Source organism: Mustela putorius, unplaced genomic scaffold, assembly GCF_011764305.1.
Source record: "Mustela putorius furo isolate JIRA1106 unplaced genomic scaffold, ASM1176430v1.1 tig00003870_pilon_pilon_pilon, whole genome shotgun sequence".
NCBI classification, from domain to species: domain Eukaryota; kingdom Metazoa; phylum Chordata; class Mammalia; order Carnivora; family Mustelidae; genus Mustela; species Mustela putorius.
In genome coordinates, this window is record NW_025422022.1 from 2825774 (window position 1) to 2848000 (window position 22227).

Sequence of the window (22227 nt, forward strand, 5' to 3'; positions counted from 1 at the left end):
GTGAAAAGAGACAGGAAGAGAGGAGGCAGAACACAAAGAGGGGGATATGTGAAGCTGAGAAGGACTTTTACTGCAGAAGCCATGTCAAGACCCTGCTGCATTTAGACAGGGAGAGTAGCATGGCTGGGTGGGAGCAAGTATATCTCGGAGCCCAAGTTTTGGGTTCAAATCTTGAGTGCTCCTTATAAAGTCCTTTATCCTTCAGTTGGATAAACCATGGTGCTCCTTCTGCACAGAAATCACCCACCTACCATGCTTAGCCCAGTGCCCAGCACCCTACTCAGTGAGCTAGCCACCTGCACGTCGAGGGGACCAAGAGCAGAACATGTGTGTGGCCTCCCAGGTGAAGAGTAATGCTGAGATGGGCTAAGCTAGCAGGATGAAGAAGAGGGGATGGGCCCAAGCAGTGTCCACGCAGAATGTGGAAGAACAGGAAGCCAGGTAAAGGGAAGGAATCTTGGATGAATGCCTAGTCCCCAGCTTAGCTGGGCAGGCCTGGATGTGTGTGAGTTGCCTGCTGCATCTGGTGCTGGGGCTGGAAAAACAGACTGGTAGTAAACACCAAATCAAGGTGGTAAATGAAACTATGGATTGTGATAAAATTATAGAAGGGGTCAAAAGAGGGAAAAGAGGAAGGACCAAGCACAGGAACCTGGGAATGGATAGACCTTCAGGTACATTAGAGTCTCACAGGAAGGAGAGGTGCCAAAACTAGGTGCTGAGGCTGAATGTTCTGGTCAGGATTCTGGGGTCGCAGCAAACAGAGCCTGTGAGCCACATTCCTTCTGGTAGGCTGCCCAGCAGGGTCTGTCCTCATTTACTTAACACCTCCCGGGACTGCCTTCCTTTAGAGTTTCAAGTTCAGGGTTAAACCTTTAGGTTGCCACTAAAAGCTGGGCTTACTATTTCATGTCTCCATGGTTAGAGGTTCACCAGTCCCAAAGTCTTTTCATCCTTGATCTGAGAAGGGAAGAAACAGAACACTAACTTGAGTGCATTGTAGATCCTCAATACAGAACTGTTGAATGAATGAGAGACAACTGGACCAGGATAGAGATCAAGGGCTTGTTCTGGCTCCAGCATAGCTACAAGGAACTACATTCTCAATTAATTTAGCATTTTACTTGGTAAAGGGCAAAGGAGGTTTTAGATGAGATGCTTTGGCCTACAGAAATGATTTCTGGTTAAGACAACATCACTGTTAGAGATGAGATGCCACGGAGGGATAATTGTATAGGGAACACATTTGTATTTATTCTCAAACTGTGGATGCACAACAGGAAATGATGAGGGCATTAAAGGAATAATTATGCTATAGAATAATAATTGTAATGAATTGATCACATAAGTAATTTTCAACTAGGTGAAAGGGGTTGTATTAAATCCACTCAAAAACTGTCCTAGAAACAAAAGAATATAAGGCTAATAGATGCAGTAATGACATCTAATGAGCCATCTGATAAATAAAACAATTACTCTGAGAACAAATAAAATGAATTGAACACTGATGAATATTAACTGGCAAATAAAGAAAATATATGAAAGCTACATAATTAGAGAAACAATAGTGAACCAAGTGTATGTTGTGTTGCAGATTAAGTTAACATCTAGGGCCAAAGAGAGGCTTTAAAATCATGTCTGAAGCAGTGCCTCAGTGGTTACTTCAGCTCAGGTCATGATCCCAGGGTTTGGGATTGAGTCCCACATCAGCCTCCCCATGTGGTAGGGAGTTTGTTTGTCCTTCTCCCTCTGACCTTCCCCCTGCTCATGCTATCTCTCTCAAATGAATAAATTAAAAAATCTTTAAAAAATGTGTCTGAGGGGCACCTGGGTGGCTTAGTCAGTTAAATGTCAGCCTTCAGCTCAGGTCATGATCTTGGGGTCCGGAGACTGAGTCCTATGTTCTGCTCCCTGCTCAGCGAGGAGTCTGCTTCTCCCTCTCCCTCTGTGCTCTAATAAATAAATAAAATCTTAAAAAAAAAAATCGTGTCTGAAACCTCCAGATACTCTCCTGAAGCTGTATCACCACACAGCAAAGTGTTCCCAGGAAACATCTTCCTTATACCACTGAGACACTGTCCCTGATACGTAATGTTTGATTTTGAATGGTCTTTCTCCTTCCGACTTAAGTCTGAGTCATTCCCTCTAATCCAACATATTCAACCAGTCATGAAGACCAGCTAATTCTACTTTTCAGTATATCTCAAAACCAGTCTCTTCTTTCCATTCATCACCATTACTCTAGTTTGGCCTTCACCATCAGAACTGAACGGCAACAACGCCATTGCCTCCTAATTGGGCTCGGTGTCTTCAATCCGCTTCATGTTTGGGGTGATCCAGCTAAAGATGTACCTGTAGTCTACTTCAAATACCTAATGGCTTTTGCTGCCTAGCAACACGACCCAGCAGTCTGGCAGGGCACACAGGGCTGTGTCGTCTGCGGTCCCACTTCTGTGATCTGTCTACTCTCCTCTTCCGCCTCTGTCTGCCATCCGTGGCACCAAACTGCTGCCAGTTCTTCAAGTCCAGCAGCAAGTACTTTTTTTTTTTTTTTTTTTTTTTTTTAACATCTGTCCCCTCTGCTTCTGCCTATCTTCACAGCGAATTCGTACTGAATCTTTACAGCTCAGGCAGCTACCACTGCTTTCTACACCACACTCCCCTTCTGGACAGGCTATTTTGCTACCACACAGCCTTAAAATTCCCAGTGAATGTACTGTACTGCAAAGCTCCTTAGGCAAAGATCACAGTTTTGTTTATCTCTGTACCTCTAGCAGGGAGCAAAGTTTCCACCACATGGCAGGTATCCAAAGAAGGTTAGATGAATGAAGGCTCAAACCAATCTCATCACATTGAAACTATGTATTTCGGAGAGAGTTTTTTTTTGGTTAGCGAATAAATAACCTGGCACAGAATGTGACTCCACAAGTTTAACTTGAGCTGGTTAAATTATGTTAGCTATTGCAAATTTTAATGATTTGGCAGTTGGAATGCCAGCATAAAAGATAACTATGTAGTAGCTAATTTACTTGTATCTGCTGAAACACAGAGATGACTTTGGAACACCTGTATGCTATACATTCCCCAAAGTACTACAACTTCAGCATTCTCATTTTATAGATGACATACTGGGGAATAAATGATTTATACCAAGGTCATAGGGTTCGCTGACCTTAAGTTTGAAACATGTTTCCTTTTCCTTTTCTTTTCAGTAATCTCTACACCTAATATGGGGCTTGAACTCACAAGAGTTCACGAGTGGTTGCTCTGGGGTGCCTGGGTGGCTCAGGTAGTTGAGCATCCGACTCTTGGTTTCGGCTCAGGTCATGATCTCAGGGTCCTGGGATCCACCCCGGGGTTGGGCTCCATACTCAGTGGAGAGTCTCATTGAGATTCTCTCTCTCCCTTTGCTCCCACCTCACCAATAGACAAATATATTTTTAAAAAAGAGTGGTATGCTCTACCAGCTAAGCCCTTAGGTGCCCCTGAAACAAGTTTTATTGATTCAAAGGCCAGGAGTCTTTCCATGTCAGGATAGCCTTGCTCATGATTCTCATTCACAGAACAATGAAAACAATATTTGAAGCAAATTAGTTCAGGAAGGATACCTTTAGTTCAGGAATGATAAAAGAAGAGAGAAGTTCTAGCATCAAGTCATTGCAACTTTCATTTCTCTTTTGTCATGAAAGACTTTTCTGTGAGTTATTTATTTATTTATTTTTTTGGTTTAAATCTCAGAATATTTGAGGGGCGCCTGGGTGGCTCAGTGGGTTAAAGCCGCTGCCTTCGGCTCAGGTCATGGTCTCAGGGTACTGGGATCGAGTCCCGCATCGGGCTCTCTGCTCAGCAGGGAGCCTGCTTCCCTCTCTCTCTGCCTGCCTCTCCATCTACTTGTGATCTCTCTCTGTCAAATAAATAAATAAAATCTTAAAAAAAAATAAATCTCAGGGCGCCTGGGTGGCTCAGTGGGTTAAGCCGCTGCCTTTGGCTCAGGTCATGATCCCAGGGTCCTGGGATCGAGTCCCGCATCGGGCTCTCTGCTCAGCGGGGAGCCTGCTTCCTCCTCTCTCTCTGCCTGCCTCTCTGCCTACTTGTGATCTCTCTCTGTCAAATAAATAAATAAATTCTTAAAAAAAAAAAATCTCAGAATATTTGAGTTAAAAAAACTTGCTATCCTTTCAAAGACAATTCCAATAAGGAGTGGTTATAAAGCCACACAGATAACCAAGATATCACAGTGATACATTGCTATGTCGTAACTTTGGAAATTCCAAATTCGCTTCTTAAAATGGGAGGGTAGAGATTACCTGAAGGAATCCTAGTCAAGGCACTCCTATTATAAACAAGTTGTATTACTTAATTTGGTTTCTGTAAAAATTTCCTAAATTGGTGAGATATCACCTAATTGAGAAAATAAATGCTAAGATATATGTAAAAATCTATTACCTGATGAAATGGGATTCAGTGTCAGGAAAGGGGCCGGAGAAGGGAAGAAATAGGAAATGAAGTACCTTCTACTCATGACAAAGTAGTCATATGCCTACTGATGCAAGTCACTAAGAAGGAGACAATTTTCTATCTATTACAGCAGTTCTCAAACCATGTTTTGTAAGTATACTTAAAAAAAAAAAAAGCATTACCCTGGTAGAACAGAGTAATTTAAAGATATTTTATGGAAATCCTATTTATTTACTGCATTTTGTGGTGTAGCTTACTCCTTTATTGTCTTACAACATTCTCTACCTTAATTTTTTCTTTGCCTTTATTCTCTCATTTATTATTTTTTAATTACAATAATTATTTCATCTTACTGTATTTATTCTTAGAAGTTTTTTAAGGGGCGCCTGGGTGGCTCAGTGGGTTAAGCCGCTGCCTTCGGCTCAGGTCATGATCTCAGGGTCCTGGGATCGAGGCCCGCATCGGGCTCTCTGCTTCCTCCTCTCTCTGCCTGCCTCTCTGCCTACTTGTAATCTCTATCTGTCAAATAAATAAATAAATAAATCTTAAAAAAAAAAAAAAAGAAGTGTTTTAAATGCTTTGGGGCCAAGATGAAGTACAAATAGAATAAGTGGAATCTGCAAACTCTTATAAACTAAACTCAGTAAGCCAACAATGACATGGACCTAAAAATTTTTAGCACTTCGCTCTATGGTCAAGAGTAAAAAATGTTATTTTTCCCCCTATTCAGATTGCCGAATATGTTAAGTATTTTCTTCTCAAAGTAAATTGTACAATTTTTATTTATTTTCAAAATCATTACCACTCAATATGGCAGAACTTAGCAAACAAAATTTTTTTTGTAATTTCAAGCATATTTAATTGTAATAAATAATCCTTTGAAGAGTCTAAAAAACTGTTTTTCTTCAGTACAAATGAACTGTCTCTAGTTGCGGGGACTCGTAGAAAGAAGAGATCAGGTACAATAGTTCTAATACAGTGCCACAGGCTGTCCCATGAGTTCAAAAGGAGATACTCAGAATAAATTTAAGAGTAAGTTTGGGAAGAACTTAGAAAATTCGAGAGTCCTCTTTTTCTCTTTTATTCCTCTCCTCCTCCTCTGTGTTTTTGCCTAGCCCGTAATAGAGAATTAAAAAAAAATTCACAGAGAGCTTTAATCTGTTTAACATTTTATAGTGAGCAAAACTCTACTTTGGCTGCTTATTACAGAAGTCTGTGGTTTCTTTGATTGCTCATAATATACACATCAATTTCAAGACTTAAAAAAAGAGAAAACTTTTTACTGGGGGGAAAATCCCAACAATCTTGTTAAGAATGCCAAAAAGCCGCTGGACCACCCGATGTTTGTATTCTATCTACTCCGAGGCTCTAGTTCAATAATACACATGAGTTTTTAAGAACTGTTAGGAACAAATTGGATTTGGCCATTTGTTCCATGGCCAAAGAATATTTGGCAGTTAAGGTCTTCAGTGTAGCTGTCCTGTTTTAGAAAGGGAAAGGTGCTTGGTGTTGATGCTATTCACATTAGAATTAGCACTATTCAGCTTGGCATTCTTGATCAATCAGAGGCACCTGGAGCAAAAGAGGTAGTCAGTGTCCAAAGATCTGCAACAGTGAGTACAGAACTTGTGGAGGAAACCCTCTGCCTAGTTCCTGCTGTGTGTGGGAGCTTAAGGTTCTACATCCTCAGCTTCTATGAGAGAGCATAGACTTCTCTCTCTTTTCTAAGAGAGGACAGACTCTTCTCTCTTCCTGGAGAACAGACGACTAAATAGGAACCATTATGTAATCCATGCATTAAGACTTCAATCAGAGGCTTTAATCATGCTGCTTTCAGTGGTGTAGCAGGTAGTAATTGAGTTCTGACATTACCAACAGTTAGTAATTTACCAGTCACAAGAGGAGGGACAGCTTGTTTAGCTACTTCAGCTGTAAAGAGAAATTGTGAAAGTAAGTATCTTTGGATTGATGTTTCTAAAACTTCTGAAGGCCAAGTCAGAAGATGCACAGCGTGTTGGGGAGTGGTGGGGGAGACTGCCCTGTGGGCTGGGAGGCATTCTAGTTCCCATTCTGTCATTTACCAGTTGTAAGACTTTAGTCAAGCTGTTTATCATTTCTATCCTCACCTTTGTTTGAGACCCATTTGATTACTTGCTGACTATTTCGACTGGCACTTAAAGTCACCTATGCTGGAACTCCAAACCAGTGCTTCTGGTTCCAAGATGCCCCTTGTGTTTTACTTCCCTGACCCCTCATTGTCTATGCCTGGAATGCTCCTCCACTCATGCCGTCGTGTCCCTAGCTTCAGCAGACACTAACTGGTGGCTGGCTCACCAGTCATTCCCAACTCTTTTCTCTTTGCTGCCTTCCAATCACAGAGGCTAGAATTAACTACACCCTCACTTCCCAGCCCTATACCCAGTTAGTGGGAAAATGTAACAGAGTCCCGGTCAATGCTATAACCAGAAGTCCACTACAATGGTTCCAAGTTTACTCTCTCCTTATGAAACAAAAGCTTACTCTTTCCTGGTTGGGGCACTCTTCTTTCTGCTTCTTGCCTTGAATAAGGATATATTTGGAACTTCAATAGCCCTTTGCAACCATCAGGCATACGAATGAGAAGAAAACGAACATTCAGACACCTTGACATCATGTAGTGACTAATCAGTTTGAGCAGCTACCTACCTCTAGACTTCTCTACGTGAAAATAAACCCCTCATATACTGTGTAAAGGTCTTCTATTACTTGTAGTCAAAGCATTCCTATTGCTATTATTAAGGTGGTGCTTATGAGGTCAGCTCTTCTTCTTCTTTTTTTTTTTTTTTAAAGATTTTATTTATTTATTTGACAGAGAGAAATCACAAGTAGATGGAGAGGCAGGCAGAGAGAGAGAGAGGGAAGCAGGCCCCTGCTGAGCAGAGAGCCCGATGTGGGACTCGATCCCAGGACCCTGAGATCATGACCCGAGCCGAAGGCAGCGGCCTAACCCACTGAGCCACCCAGGCGCCCCGAGGTCAGCTCTTCTACATATCTTTTCCTCCTTTGAACTTTACTGATAAATTTTTTTAAAAAGATTTTATTTATTTATTTGAGAGAGAGATAGTAAGAGAGAGCCCAGCCCTGGGATTGATCCTAGGACCCCAGAATCATGATCTGAGCTGAAAGCAGACGCTTAACCAACTGAGCCACCCAGGCGCCCCATGAACTTGACTGATAAACTTCTAATGGTACTATGAAAATTAATAAAGGGAAGTCTCATTTGAAATGTAGTGAGGAAGCCCTGGAAGGGGACCTCTGACTCACAAACTTTCCATCCAGCTTACCTCACCCTAGTGGATGGGAAGAAGTTCACTTCACTACCCCAGGAGAAAGGTTTTCTCCTTGCCCCACAACCCAGCCAAGGAGAAAATGCCAGGACCCCAACCAATGACAAACCATCACCACCCTGAACTCTCCACTTTCATCCAACAGTCTTTTGTTCTAAGCAGCCCCTCCCAACCTCCTCCTTTTTCTCTATAATATTCTTTTCCTTTGTTCTCCAGACAGGCCTACGGTTTGACATGGCCTTCATATCCCAAATTGCAATTCCTCTGTTCCTAAAGAGTCTCATTTGGCTGGTAACATAATGGGCTCTTTTGTTTTTTTAAGGTCAACAATCAATTACCACTCTCTACCATTAATGGGATATTCATTTTGATTTGCAGCTTTCACTACAAGAAGTGTAACATTCAAATATTTAATGAAGGAAGGAGTCAAGATGGTGGAGAAGTAGCAGGCTGAGACTACTTCAGGTAGCAGGAGATCAGCTAGATAGCTTATCTAAAGATTGCAAACGCTTACAAATCCATCGGCAGATCGAAGAAAAGAACAGCAATTCTAGAAACAGAAAATCAACCACTTTCTGAAAGGTAGGACTGTCAGAGAAGCGACAGGAAGATAGACCCCAAGGGGAGGGACAGGCTCCTGGCAAACAGAAGAGCAACGGAGCACAAAATCAGGACTTTTAAAAGTCTGTTCCGCTGAGGGACATCTCTCCAGCGGCTAAACCGGGGTGAAGCCAACGCGGGGTCAGCGTGGCCTCAGGTCCCGCAGAGTCACAGAAGGATCGGGTGTGTCTGAGTGTCGCAGAGCTTACAGGTATTAGAACGGGGAAGCCGGCAACAGAGACAGAGCAGACAGTGAGCTCACTGCTCGGGGTTACCTTGAACTGGTCGCAGGCTCGGTGAGCTCGGAGTGCAGCTGGAGGTCAGGCAGACGGGAGTTACTGTGTGCTGTTCTCTGAGGGCGCACTGAAGAGTGGGGCCCCCGGCTCTCGGCTCCTCTGGCGGGAGACCAGGAGGCCACCATTTGTATTCCCATCCTCCGGAATTCTACGGAACTCTACGGAAAGCGCTCAGGGAACAAAAGCTCCTGAAAGCAAACCTGAGCGGATTACTCAGCCTGGACCCTGGTAAGGGCGGTGCAATTCCGCCTGGGGCAAAGACACTTGAGAATCACTACAACAGGCCTCTCCCCCTAGAAGATCAACAAGAAATCCAGCCAAGACCAAGTTCACCTACCAAGGAGTGCAGTTTCAATACCAAGGAGAACAACAGAATTCCAGAGGAGGAGAAAGCAAAGCACGGAACTCATGGCTTTCTCCCCATGATTCTTTGGTCTTGCAGGTAATTTAATTTTTTTTCTTTTTCAATTTTTTTTTCTCTTCTTCTGCTAAAATTTTTTAACTTTTTTACCCTTTTCTTTTTTAATGTTTTTTAACTAGTTTACCTAATATATATATATATATATATATATATATTTCTTTTTTATACTTTTTCTTTATTCATTTTCTTTTTTTAATTGTTTCTTTTCTTTTCTTTCTGTCTTTCTTTCTTTCTTTTTTTTTCTTTCTGAAACTCTTTTTATCCCCCTTTCCCCCCCTCATGATTTGGGATCTCTTCTGATTTGGTTAAAGCATATTTTCCTGGGGTTGTTGCTACCCTTTTAGTATTTTACTTGCTCCTTCATATACTCTTATCTGGACAAAATGACAAGGCGGAAAAATTCACCATAAAAAAAAGAACAAGAGGCAGTACCGAAGGTTAGGGACCTAATCAATACAGACATTGGTATTATGTCAGATCTAGAGTTCAGAATGACAATTCTCAAGGTTCTAGCCGGGCTTGAAAAAGGCATGGAAGATATTAGAGAAACCCTCTCAGGAGATATAAAAGCCCTTTCTGGAGAAATAAAAGAACTAAAATCTAACCAAGTTGAAATTAAAAAAGCTATTAATGAGGTGCAATAAAAAATGGAGGCTCTCACTGCTAGGATAAATGAGGCAGAATAAAGAGTTAGCGATATAGAAGACCAAATGACAAGAGAATAAAGAAGCTGAGCAAAAGAGGGACAAACAGCTACTGGACCATGAGGGGAGAATTCGAGAGATAAGTGACACTGTAAGACAAAACAACATTAGAATAATTGGGATTCCAGAAGAAGAAGAGAGGGGAGCAGAAGGTATACTGGAGAGAATTATTGGAGACAATTTCCCCAATATGGCAAAGGGAACGAGCATCAAAATTCAGGAGGCACAGAGATCGACCCTCAAAATCAATAAGAATAGGTCCACACCCCGTCACCTAATAGTAAAATTTACAAGTCTTAGTGACAAAGAGAAAATCCTGAAAACAGTCCAGGAAAAGAAGTCTGTAATATACAATGGTAAAATTATTAGATTGGCAGCAGACTTATCCACAGAGACCTGGCAGGCCAGAAAGAGGTGGCATGATATATTCAGAGCACTAAATGAGAAAAACATGCAGCCAAGAATACTATATCCAGCTAGGCTATCATTGAAAATAGAAGGAGAGATTAAAAGCTTCCAGGACAAACAAAAACTGAAAGAATTTGCAAACACCAAACCAGCTCTACAGGAAATCTTGAAAGGGGTCCTCTAAGCAAAGAGAGAACCTACAAGTGGTAGATCAGAAAGGAACAGAGACCATATACAGTAACAGTCACCTTACAGGCAATACAATGGCACTAAATTCATATCTCTCAATAGTTACCCTGAATGTTAATGGGCTAAATGCCCCAATCAAAAGACACACGGTATCAGAATGGATAAAAAAAACAAAACCCATCTATATGTTGCCTACAAGAAACTCATTTTAAGCCCGAAGACACCTCCAGATTTAAAGTGTGGGGGGGGGAGGGGCGCCTGGGTGGCTCAGTGGTTTAAAGCCTCTGCCTTCGGCTCAGGTCATGATCCTAGGGTCCTGGGATCGAGCCCCGCATCTGGCTCTCTGCTCGGCAGGGAGCCTGCTTCCCTTCCCTCTCTCTGCCTGCCTCTCTGCCTACTTGTGATCTCTGCCTGTCAAATAAATAAATAAATAAACTGGGGGGGGGGGAGAATTTACCATGCTAATGGACATCAGAAGAAAGCAGGATTGGCAATCCTTATATCAGATCAATTAGATTTTAAGCCAAAGACTATAATAAGAGATGAGGAAGGACACTATATCATACTCAAAGGGTCCGTCCAACAAGAAGATCTAACAATTTTAAATATCTATGCCCCCAACGTGGGAGCAGCCAACTATATAAACCAATTAATAACAAAATCAGAGAAACACATCAACAATAATACAATATTAGTAAGGGACTTTAACACTCCCCTCACTGAAATGGACAGATCATCCAAGCAAAAGATAAACAAGTAAATAAAAGCCTTAAATGACACAATGGACCAGATGGACATCACAGATATATTCAGAATATTTCATCCCAAAGCAACAGAATACACATTCTTCTCTAGTGCACATGTAACATTCTCCAGAATAGATCACATTCTTGGTCCTAAATCAGGTCTCAACCAGTATCAAAAGATTGGAATCATTCGCTGCATATTTTCAGACCACAATGCTCTGAAGCTAGAACTCAACCACAAGAGGAAGTTTGGAAAGAACCCAAATACATGGAGACTAAACAGCATCCTTCTAAAGAACTAATGGGTCAACCAGGAAATTAAAGAAGAATTGAAAAAAATCATGGAAACAAATGATAATGAAAACACAACGGTTCAAAATCTGTGGGACACAACAAAGGCATTCCTGAGAGGAAAATATATAGCGGTACAAGCCTTTCTCAAGAAACAAGAAAGGTCTCAGGTACACAACCTAACCCTACACCTAAAGGAGCTGGAGAAAGAACAAGAAAGAAACCCTAAGCCCAGCAGGAGAAGAGAAATCATAAAGATCAGAGCAGAAATCAATGAAATAGAAACCAAAAAAACAATAGAACAAATCAACGAAAGTAGGAGCTGGTTCTTTGAAAGAATTAATCAAATTGATAAACCCCTGGCCCGACTTATCAAAAAGAAAAGAGAAAGGACCCAAATAAATAAAATCATGAATGAAAGAGGAGAGATCACAGCTAACACCAAAGAAATACAAACTATTATAAGAACATACTATGAGCAACTCTACGGCAATAAATTTGACAATCTGGAAGAATTGGATGCATTCTTAGAAACATATAAACTACCACAACTGAACCAGGAAGAAATAGAAAGCCTGAACAGACCCATAACCAGTAAGGAGATCAAAACAGTCATCAAAAATCTCCAAACAAACAAAAGCCCAGGGCCAGACGGCTTCCGGGGGAATTCTACCAAACATTTAAAGAAGAACTAATTCCTATTCTCCTCAAACTGTTCCAAAAAATAGAAATGGAAGGAAAACTTCCAAACTCATTTTATGAGGCCAGCATCACCTTGATCCCAAAAACAGACAAGGATCCCATCAAAAAAGAGAGCTATAGACCAATATCCTTGATGAACACAGATGCGAAAATCCTCACCAAAATATTAGCCAATAGGATTCAACAGTACATTAAAAGGATTATTCACCACGACCAAGTGGGATTTATTCCAGGGCTGCAAGGTTGGTTCAACATCTGCAAATCAATCAATATGATAAAAAACACATCAATAAAAGAAAGAACAAGAACCATATGATACTCTCAATAGATGCTGAAAAAGCATTTGACAAAGTACAACATCCCTTCCTGATCAAAACTCTTCAAAGTGTAGGGATAGAGGGCACATACCTCAATATCATCAAAGCCATCTATGAAAAACCCACCGCAAATATCATTCTCAATGGAGAAAAACTGAAAGCTTTTCCACTAAGGTCAGGAACACGGCAGGGATGTCCATTATCACCACTGCTATTCAGCATAGTAATAGAAGTCCTAGCCTCAGCAATCAGACAACAAAAGGAAATTAAAGGCATCCAAAACGGCAAAGAAGAAGTCAAAGGATCACTCTTCACAGATGATATGATACTATATGTGGAAAACCCCAAAGAGTCCACTCCGAAACTGCTAGAACTTGTACAGGAATTCAGTAAAGTGTCACGATATAAAATCAATGCACAGAAATCAGTTGCATTTTTCTACACCAACAACAAGACAGAAGAAAGAGAAATTAAGGAGTCAATCCCATTTACAATTGCACCCCAAACCATGAGATACCTAGGAATAAACCTAACCAAAGAGGCACAGAATCTATACTCAGAAAACTATAAAGTACTCATGAAAGAAATTGAGGAAGACACAAAGAAATGGAAAAATGTTCCATGCTCCTGGATTGGAAGAATAAATATTGTGAAAATGTCTATGCTACCTAAAGTAATCTACACATTTAATGCAATTCCTATCAAAGTACCATCCATCTTTTTCAAAGAAATGGAACAAATAATCCTAATATTTATATGGAACCAGAAAAGACCTCAAATAGCCAAAGGAATATTGAAAAAGAAAGCCAATGTTGGTGGTATCACAATTCCGGACTTCATCAAGACAGCATGGTACTGGCACAAAAACAGGACACATAGATCAATGGAACAGAATAGAAAGCCCAGAAATAGACCCTCAACTCTATGGTCAACTAATCTTCAACAAAGCAGGAAAGAATGTCCAATGGAAAAAACCTCTTCAATAAATGAATGAGGCTGTTGGGAAATGTTGGGAAAATTGGACAGCCTCATGCAGAAAAATGAAACTGGACCATTTCCTTACATCCCACACGAATATAGACTCAAAATGGATGAAGGACCTCAATGTGAGAAAGGAATCCATCAAAATCCTTGAGGAGAACACATGCAGCAACCTCTTTGACCTCAGCCACAGCAACATCTTCCTAGGAACATCGCCAAAGGCAAGGGAAGCAAGGGCAAAAATGAACTATTTGGATTTTATCAAGATCAAAAGCTTTTGCAGAGCAAAGGAAACAGTTAACAAAACCAAAAGACAACTGACAGAATGGGAGAAGATATTTGCAAACGACATATCAGATAAAGGACTAGTGTCCAAAATCTATAAAGAACTTAGCAAACTCAACACCCAAAGAACAAATAATCCAATCAAGAAATGGACAGAGGACATGAACAGACATTTCTGCAAAGAAGACATCCAGATGGCCAACAGACACATGAAAAAGTGCTCCATATCACTTGGCATCAGGGAAATACAAATCAAAACCACAATCAGATACCACCTCACACCAGTCAGAAAGGCTAAAATTAACAAGTCAGAAAATGACAGATGCTGGCGAGGATGCAGAGAAAGGGGAACCCTCCTACACTGTTGGTGGGAATGCATGCTGGTCCAACCATTCTGGAAGACAGCATGGAGGTTCCTCAAAATGTTGAAAATAGAACTGCCCTATGACCCAGCAATTGCACTACTGGGTATTTACCCTAAAGATACAAACGTAGTGATCCGAAGGGGTGTGTGCACCCGAATGTTTATAGCAGCAATGTCCACAATAACCAAAGTATGTAAAGTACCTAGATGTCTATCCACAGATGAATGGATCAAGAAGATGTGGCATATATACACAATGGAATACTATGCAGCCATCAAAAGAAATGAAATCTTGCCATTTGCGACAACATGGATGGACCTAGAGCGTATCATGCTTAGCGAAATAAATCAAATGGAGAAAGACTACTGTCATATGATCTCCCTGATATGAGTAAGTGTTGATGCAATATGGGGGATGAAGGGGGTAGGAGAAGAATAAATGAAACAAGACGGGATTGGGAGGGAGACAAACCATAAGTAACTCTTAATTTCACAAAATAAACTGAGGGTTCCTGGGGGGAGGGGGGTTGGGAGAAGGGGGGTGGGGTTATGGACATTGCAGAGGGTATGTGCTATGGTGAGTGCTGTGACGTCTGTAAACCTGGCAATTCACAGACCTGTACCCCTGGGGATAAAAATATATGTTTATAAAAATTAAAAATATATATATTTAATGAAGAAAGGAGGAGTTCTGATACTCAATTTGGTAAGCGTTTGGGCATTATTTTTGCTTTTTCTCAAATTTTATATTATTTTTAACCTGTAAGAGGAGAAATCGGTGATAAAAATCATCTCTGAATATAATTTCCTCTTACTTTTTAATAAATAATTATAAATACATACTGCATAGGTATTGTCCTACGCACTAGGGATAAAGACCTAAAACAGAATTTCTGCTTTCAAGGAATGAATGGCAGACTCAAGTAAACCTGCAACAGTAGTGTTTGACATGTGTAAAAATAAATCTGAGAGCACAGTGCTGCCTTCATGTCCACTTACTTTCCACTTTATCTAGAAACTGGCTGTCAGGTAAGGCATGAATCACCTCAATTTCCCATCTTTTCTTATCTTCACCTCCTTCACCCCACTGATGAAAAAGTGTCCCTCCTCCTGTCCTAAAACCAACTGTGCTCTCAGACACACCACTTCTCACCCCTTGTGGGTCTTCCTCTAGCAGTTATCCAAACTCCCATATCACATTAACCAGACTTCCTGGGATGGTGGGTTGGTTTACACTCACTGTGGCTGTTTACTTCCTTCTGACTCACTTCTCAATCCCCACAATCCAGGTTTTGCCTTAACTACCTCACTAACACTGCTCAAGTAACGGTCTCTAGAGATCTCCATACTGCCAACACCAGGGACCACATTTCCATCTTTCTTTATTGGATCTTGGTAAAACAGGTGCCCCTGACCACTTTTCCGAAACACGTGACTATGTTGACTTCTGTGATACTACTCTCCTCGCTTGTTCTCTGCTCATTTTTAGACACTACAATGTTATCCAAGTGTGGGCCAGGAGTCAGTGGGGGGTCTCTGAGACCTTTTCAGGGGATCCACCAGAAAAACTGTTTTATAATATAATACCAAGACATTTGTCAGTTCCACTCTCATTTTCTTATGAGTGTATAGTGGAATCTCCCAGTGGCTAAAGGACATGTGATAGAACAACAGGCTGTAGGCAGACACAAATATAAGAATCTACCCTTCTTTTGCTAAGACAAATATTAAAGAGACTTGCAAAAATGTCGAACGTTACTCGTCACTAATTTAATGGTCACTTTTCATAAAAATGTTATTTTTGTTTGTATGTAATGGGTTTATCAATTCATTTAAAAATAGGCATTTTAAGATGTTTTAGTTTTGATTTTTTAATATGATATTGATAACTATGGCACACATACACAAAGCTTTTGGGTCCTCAGTTACATTTAAGAATGTAAAAGAATCCTGAGACCCTTAAGTTGGAGGACCACATTCTTAGACTGTATCTCTTAGCCTCCTTTAGTGGCTCTTCTTTGACCAACCCCTTAAATTTTGATGTTCTCTAGAACAGCATCCTTATCCCACTGATTTTGTAACCATATACTAAGATTTCTCAGTCTTGGTATGTTTAACATTTTGGGTCAGGTAATTCTTTATTATGGGGGATTCTGTGTTTAACAGCATCCCTGGCCACTAGTATCCTCCCACCCAAACTGTGACAACAAAAATGTCTCCAGATATTGTCAGATAAAATTGTCCCCAGTTTAGAACAACCACCCTAAATGTTCTTCCTAAAAATTTCGCCTAATATCAAGACTTTTTTTTTTTTTTTTTGTAAGAGAGAGGGTGTACACATGTCAGGGTGGGGGACCAAAGGAGGAGAGGGAGAACCTTGAGCATGCTCCATGCCCACCTCAGAGCCCCAAGACATGGGGCTCCATCTCACAACCCTGAGATCATGACCTGAGCTGAAATCAAGACTTGGATGCTTAACCAACTGAGCCACAAGGTGCCTCAAGTACAAAAAGCACTTGACATGTATTAACTCATTTAAACTTCAACCTCTGAGAGGTAAATTATCTCTGTTTCACAGAATTTCTATTGTACAGATTAAGAAACTGCCAAACTGAGAAGTGAAATGACTCTTCCAGGGTCATACAGCAAGTAAGTGATGATGGTAACTCCAGCCCTGTTTGCTTCCCTGAGCTTTACACTCTTGTGAGTAACTGCCTTTGCTGGGCATCAGATGACCTTCACTCAAGATGTCTGAAGATGTATTCATAAGTCTTGTCATAAGACCAGCTATTTCTGTACTTCAGTCAGTTAATGGCACAACTTTATACTTAATCTTTCTGTGTCTCAGTCTCATCCTCTGTCACCCCCTGAATCACACTTAACTCTCTAGCAATTAAATAATCTTCTACAGTTTGTTGTTATCTGAGCTACTATGCTGATTCACACCTTTGACCCAATGTCATCTTCTGGGACATGTTTTTGGTTCTACCTCTGTGCATGCCCATCACAGCATTTAACACAGTTTGTGAAAATGGTTTCTATAACTGTGTCCCACTGGGGTTTGTTAAAAAAGCCATTGATGGTAGGTGCTTTGCTGAACCCAAAGCTCTCCAGGTTTTGCACACAGGGCAAATTAGTCTTCAGACAAGTTTTTGGAAGCACTGAAGTAAAATGGACCTGTTTGGATGGAGGCTGGGTTGTGGATGAGGAGAATTGGGAAAATCTTTGTCCTGAGAAGGTCATGATTGAGCTGAATCTCAAAAAAAGGATGAACTCAAGAGTGTTTAAAGGGCATTGTCCAATAGAGAGAACTTCACAAGGAAAAAGGGGCTCTTTTTGAAATTCACAAGATACAGCTTTAATACAGAAGGACATTATTTTTTAACAAGTAAGTTAATTAGAGATCATACTAGTGGGAATCTCAGGTTTTAGGTCCATGATTTCAAGAAAGTATGAAATGATTACCAGATTCCTATAGTTAATACAGTTACATGTGTTACCAGATTCCTATAGTTAATACAGTTACATGTGTGTAATAAATTTAGTTCAAAAACAACTCAATGTATAATTTGAACAATTATTTTCTAAATGTAAATTACCTTATGGTGGCTCATACAAAAACTTGTTTCCAATTTTCTGCCCACCAGTTACAACTTTGAATGGTTTTCTTGCAGTCTACTCCTGTTGACTTGGCATTTATTCACTTCATAAAAATTTTGTCTCGAATGTGGATTTCACCACCTGGCTCATAAATCATTTCAAATACATTTTTAGTAATGGAAGAGTCCTCAGAGATTACCTAGTTCAACAAGCAAATTTTGTAAACAAGAATACTGAAGGGATGCCTGGGTGGCTCAGTTGGTTAAGCAGCTGCCTTCGGCTCAGGTCATGATCCCAGCGTCCTGGGATAGAGTCCCACATCGGGTTCCTTGCTCCGCAGGGAGCCTGCTTCTCCCTCTGACTCTTCCTTCCACTCTGTCTGCCTGTGCTCGCTCTCACTCACTCTCTCTCTGACAAATAAATAAATAAAATCTTAAAAAAAAAAAAGAATACTGAACTACTACAGTTGAGTGGCTTGTTGAAGATTACATATTACATATTCTCTGAAGACTCCTTGGTGATGTGCTTTCATATCCACTCTAGATACCTATGGGATACGTAGGGTACCCTCCAGTGTGTGGCCTGTGTGCTGATTCCAAGTTCTTGTTCATTCTTAGGAAAATTTAAATGACAAACTATCTTCTTTCAGACTGCAAATAACTGGTTACCACTTACTCACTTGCATATTTTGTCAGTGTCTTCAACAGACTTGAAGTTCTTGGTGCTAGGAACTTGGTTAATTTTTCGTCAAAAATTTCACCAGTATTCCTAATATTTACAAACTTTACCTTCTAAAGACAAAGTCATTAAGTAAAATTATGCTCTCCTATGAAATGTTTCTTTCAACCATTTGACTGGTCTCACTGGTAGTACTGTTTTCAAATTTACAAGATGAATACCTTTTCTATGCAGGTATCTAAAAATTAGTCATTGCTTGAGAGGTTTAGTATTCTGTCCCATAACCAACGGTGTAATGAGTCTCCTTATCACAGGGCCTGCCAACTCATATATATCCATTGGGAGGGTTGTGCCTATTTGATCAGACTCTGTCCTAGGTCACTCAATCCCTAGGCTGGACAGTCACCCAAAGTGAGACCTGGCATTAAATACAGATCAACGCTGAGAAAATCAGGTAGTTAGTAGGAAACACCAAATCTGAAAGGATGCAGAGAAAATCATTAAAATACCTACAGTAACGATGGGCCAGAAGTTATAAGGAAGCAAAAAAGAAAGGAGAGGCTGTGAGGCAGACAGAAGAGATATGAAATCAATAAGGGACTCAGGAGCAAATATGAGAAGGGGGCAGGCATGAAGCAAGTTGTGTGCTACACTGAGGGACGGAAGTTTAGACACTCATTCTCCTGCCGCAAAGATCCTTTAAGCGGTATCCTTTCTGAAGCGGCCAAGATAAACGTTTCCCATCCCAGAAGTTTTTGAGTTTCTTTCCTTTACAGCTCTTTGAATCTCCTTCTTACAAACCCTGTTTTCGCCCCCACGCGCTCCTCAAAGCCAGTGCCCTAAGAAGAAAGAATTTGATTCTCGCAACTAAGAAAGCTAAGCAAGCACCTAGGATAGTGGCTAGAACGAGGCTTCAGCTTTCGGACTTGTGCTACTGGCTGCTCGCTTCCTCTACCGTCTCTGAATCCTAGGGCAAGTTCTATGCATGCGACACACGGCTCCCAGCGAGAGCACCTGCAGCTTGCACGTCTACTCTTCTCACGGCAGAAACACACCAGTAACCACGCTCCCAGAGAACCAGGGAGTCCGACGCGGGGGAAAACATCACAAGATCTGAACGTCCCTCTGATGCAAGGAAGGGCAAGCCCGCAAGCCCACCCTCCCTTTCCCCCTCCAGGTTTCAGAGAGCCACGCTGGTGGACAGGCGCACGCTTCCCGGCGGCGGAGCCTTCGCATCCCCGTCCCGAAGTCGCCGGCGCGGGACAGGAGCTCCCCGCACCCCGGACCTCCCGGCCCCCGCCGCCCGCCGGGTCACCTGTAATTGTAGGCGCTGAAATGCTTGCTCTCTCTCAGCATCGCCCGGTACAGATCTAATACTTGTGCGCGGCTGGAGGCTGCCATTTTGGAAGGAAAAAAATAAATGGGTCCTCTTCGAGAAGGTCCCGAGTTTTAACCTAACCCACGAAACTTCAGTCTACGCAAAACCACGATCGAAATAAAAGAAAATGCGGTGTGGCTCGGTCTCGCCCGCGGGCCGGGCCTGGGCCTGGGTGAACACCGGCCCGCGCCTGGAGGCGCTGGGCGTCGCGCGCCGCTCGGGAGGCGGGCGCAGGCGGGCGCAGGCGGGCTTCGGGCAGCTTAAGGGGGAGGCGCCGACCCGGAGGCGTTCCCGTCCTCCGCCCGCGCCTCTGAGGAACCGGCGTGCAGCGTGCAGCAGCCCTACCGGAGGGCTGAGGCGGAGATGGGGGGACGGCCGCAGGGAAAGGGCTGAGCCTGTGGAGGGGCGCAGGCCGGAGCCCAAGCACTGAGTGCGTGCAGCCCGTCTAGGAGCGCCTTCGCGAACGGCTTGGGGTCGTAGCGGGGACACTTAGTCTCCCACCGCAGCGCCTAGTCGCACCTCCGCGAGGCCCGAGGGCGCGTTGCCAGGGTTACCGAGCGCGCCCCAGGTCGACGCTCCGCCCCCGGCCGCAGATGACCCGCCCCTTGCGCTGGGGCCGCCCTCTGCGCTGCCTGAGAGGCCGAGCGGGGTTTTCCGGGGCGCTTTTATGTTACGAGCCCTGTTGTGGGCTCCCAGGGCCGGGCGTTTTCTGAGCGCAGGGACGGGACGTGCCGAGGGGAGTCGCAGAGGCGATGAGTGAGGGACTCCCTGGTCCTCCGGCTACGCTCAGGGCGGCCTGCTAAGGGCCTCAGGAGCAAGGACCCCCTTTTTGTCAAAATGGCAGCGCCCAGCGTGCTGTGAGGGTCTCTTTAAGGGAGGGGGTGCGTCGGGTAAGAGCCTTCCCCAGGAGAGTAGGCAGCGTGCCACGCTTCAGAGTTTGAAACACCCAGGTTCGGGTCTCCTGGGCGAGCGGTGGGTAAGTGCCGGCCTCCCTGCAGCGTGGGGTGCGACGCGGGCGGTCAGTCCTGGTGGTGGGGAGTTACTTGGCCACGGGATTTCCTCCCTTTTAAGGTGTTTCTTGAGCTCTGAAGGTTTTGCTTTTGAGTTTTTCAGTCCCGAAGAGTTTTGTCATCTACTGTTTACAAAAGGTGGCGTGGCGTGGCGTGGGTAATTAATTGGGAAAACTTAAGGGATTTAAGGACACACACCCAAAGCAAGAAGCCGAGCAAGTTTTCTCTTGAAGATCTTCGTGGCTTAGTTTTCTGTCTTGGTCTTTCTCTGAAGACGTCAGCTTTCCAGAATCACCTTGTTACAGTGGTGAATAAAGTCGGTCGTTGTGATCCTTGAACGTAGGACTGGGCGCAGAGAAGCCTGAGCTAGTTGTAGTTACTGTGTTTGCAAAGCACCTGTCTTATTTTGGGACTTTCTCTGTCTGTAGTCAACTTTAGGAAGAGCTACGGTTTTTTGCTCAGAATACAGCTAGGAGTGACTTTAGACGTCAAAAGCAAATTTGCCTCAACATCCGTTCTTCTTCAGCCACTGAATTGTGGTTGTATGTCATCTCTTTTAAGTTTGCGAGGTTTTAAAATGACCCTTGCTTTATATCAAAGTCTCGTATTTTCTGGAACTTTAGGAGCAGGAAACTTTTCTGATCTTGCTGCACTTTAATGTACTTGCAACGTGGTGTCCTTGCACCCAGGTGTACGTGTTAATATTACTCGTTACAGTGTAATAGCATTTTTTAAAAAGGTGGAAGAGAACATACTTCTTAAAAAAAGATTTTATTTATTTATTTGAGAGAGCGAAAGCAAGAGAGATCACAAAGAGAGGGAGAAGCTGACTTGCTAATGAGCAGAGATCCTCTCTCTGGGTTTGAATCCAGGAGCCCGAGATCATGACCTGAGCTGAAGGCAGAGGATTAACCGACTGAACACCCAGGCCCCCCGGAGAGAACATACTATCATTATTAAACTTCCTTTTTCTCTTCTTTCTTTGTTTTGTTTTGTTTTGTTTGTTTGTTTTTAAGGTCTCCCACAAATATAAGTATCAAAATAGGGTACAGAGTATCTGAACTTTTCTCACTCTTTTTTTTTTTTTTTTAAAGATTTTTTAATTTGTCAGAGAGAGAGAGAGAGGGAGAACACGTGTGCGCACAAGCAGTTAGAGTGGCAGGCAGAGGTGGAGAGAAAAGCAGGCTCCCCGTTGAGCTAGGAGCCAGATTTGGTGCTGGATCCTAGGACCCTGGGATCAGGACCAGAGCCGAAGGCAGGGGTCTAACCTACTGAGCCACCCAGGCATCCCAACTTTTGTCACTCTTGCAGCATGCTCAGGTCATTGGGCAAGTCTTACCTCAAGGTTACTGAAAGAGATTTTAATATTTGAGTTTTTCTTGGCATTACTTAAAGGTTCAAGACCAAGGGAATTGCACCTTACCACAGAGTAAGATCAGGAGCCATTTTCTCTTAATATGGTACAGGAGTGCT

At 42.5% G+C, this 22227-nt stretch overlaps 2 protein-coding genes across 13 annotated transcripts in view; one reads left to right on the forward strand and one right to left on the reverse strand.

Annotated features, from left to right (window-relative positions):
- LYRM4 (LYR motif containing 4) overlaps window positions 1-20079 on the reverse strand; it is a 166970-nt gene extending 146891 nt beyond the window's left edge. The window contains exon 1 of one of the 2 annotated variants that reach the window (XM_045066968.1): window positions 19682-20079. In XM_045066968.1, the coding sequence (XP_044922903.1) occupies window positions 19682-19767 (86 nt within the window). In that variant the 5' untranslated portion in view covers window positions 19768-20079. The remainder of the gene's footprint in view (window positions 1-19681) is intronic. The other variant, XM_004753659.3, reaches the window with a different exon arrangement.
- Window positions 20080-20330: 251 nt separating this feature from the next.
- Window positions 20331-22227, forward strand: part of FARS2 (phenylalanyl-tRNA synthetase 2, mitochondrial) — a 529842-nt gene continuing 527945 nt past the window's right edge. For 10 of the 11 annotated variants that reach the window (XM_045066960.1, XM_045066961.1, XM_013056788.2 and 7 more), the window contains exon 1: window positions 20331-20720. The gene's annotated coding sequence lies outside the window, so the exon portion shown is untranslated. The remainder of the gene's footprint in view (window positions 20721-22227) is intronic. The other variant, XM_045066967.1, reaches the window with a different exon arrangement.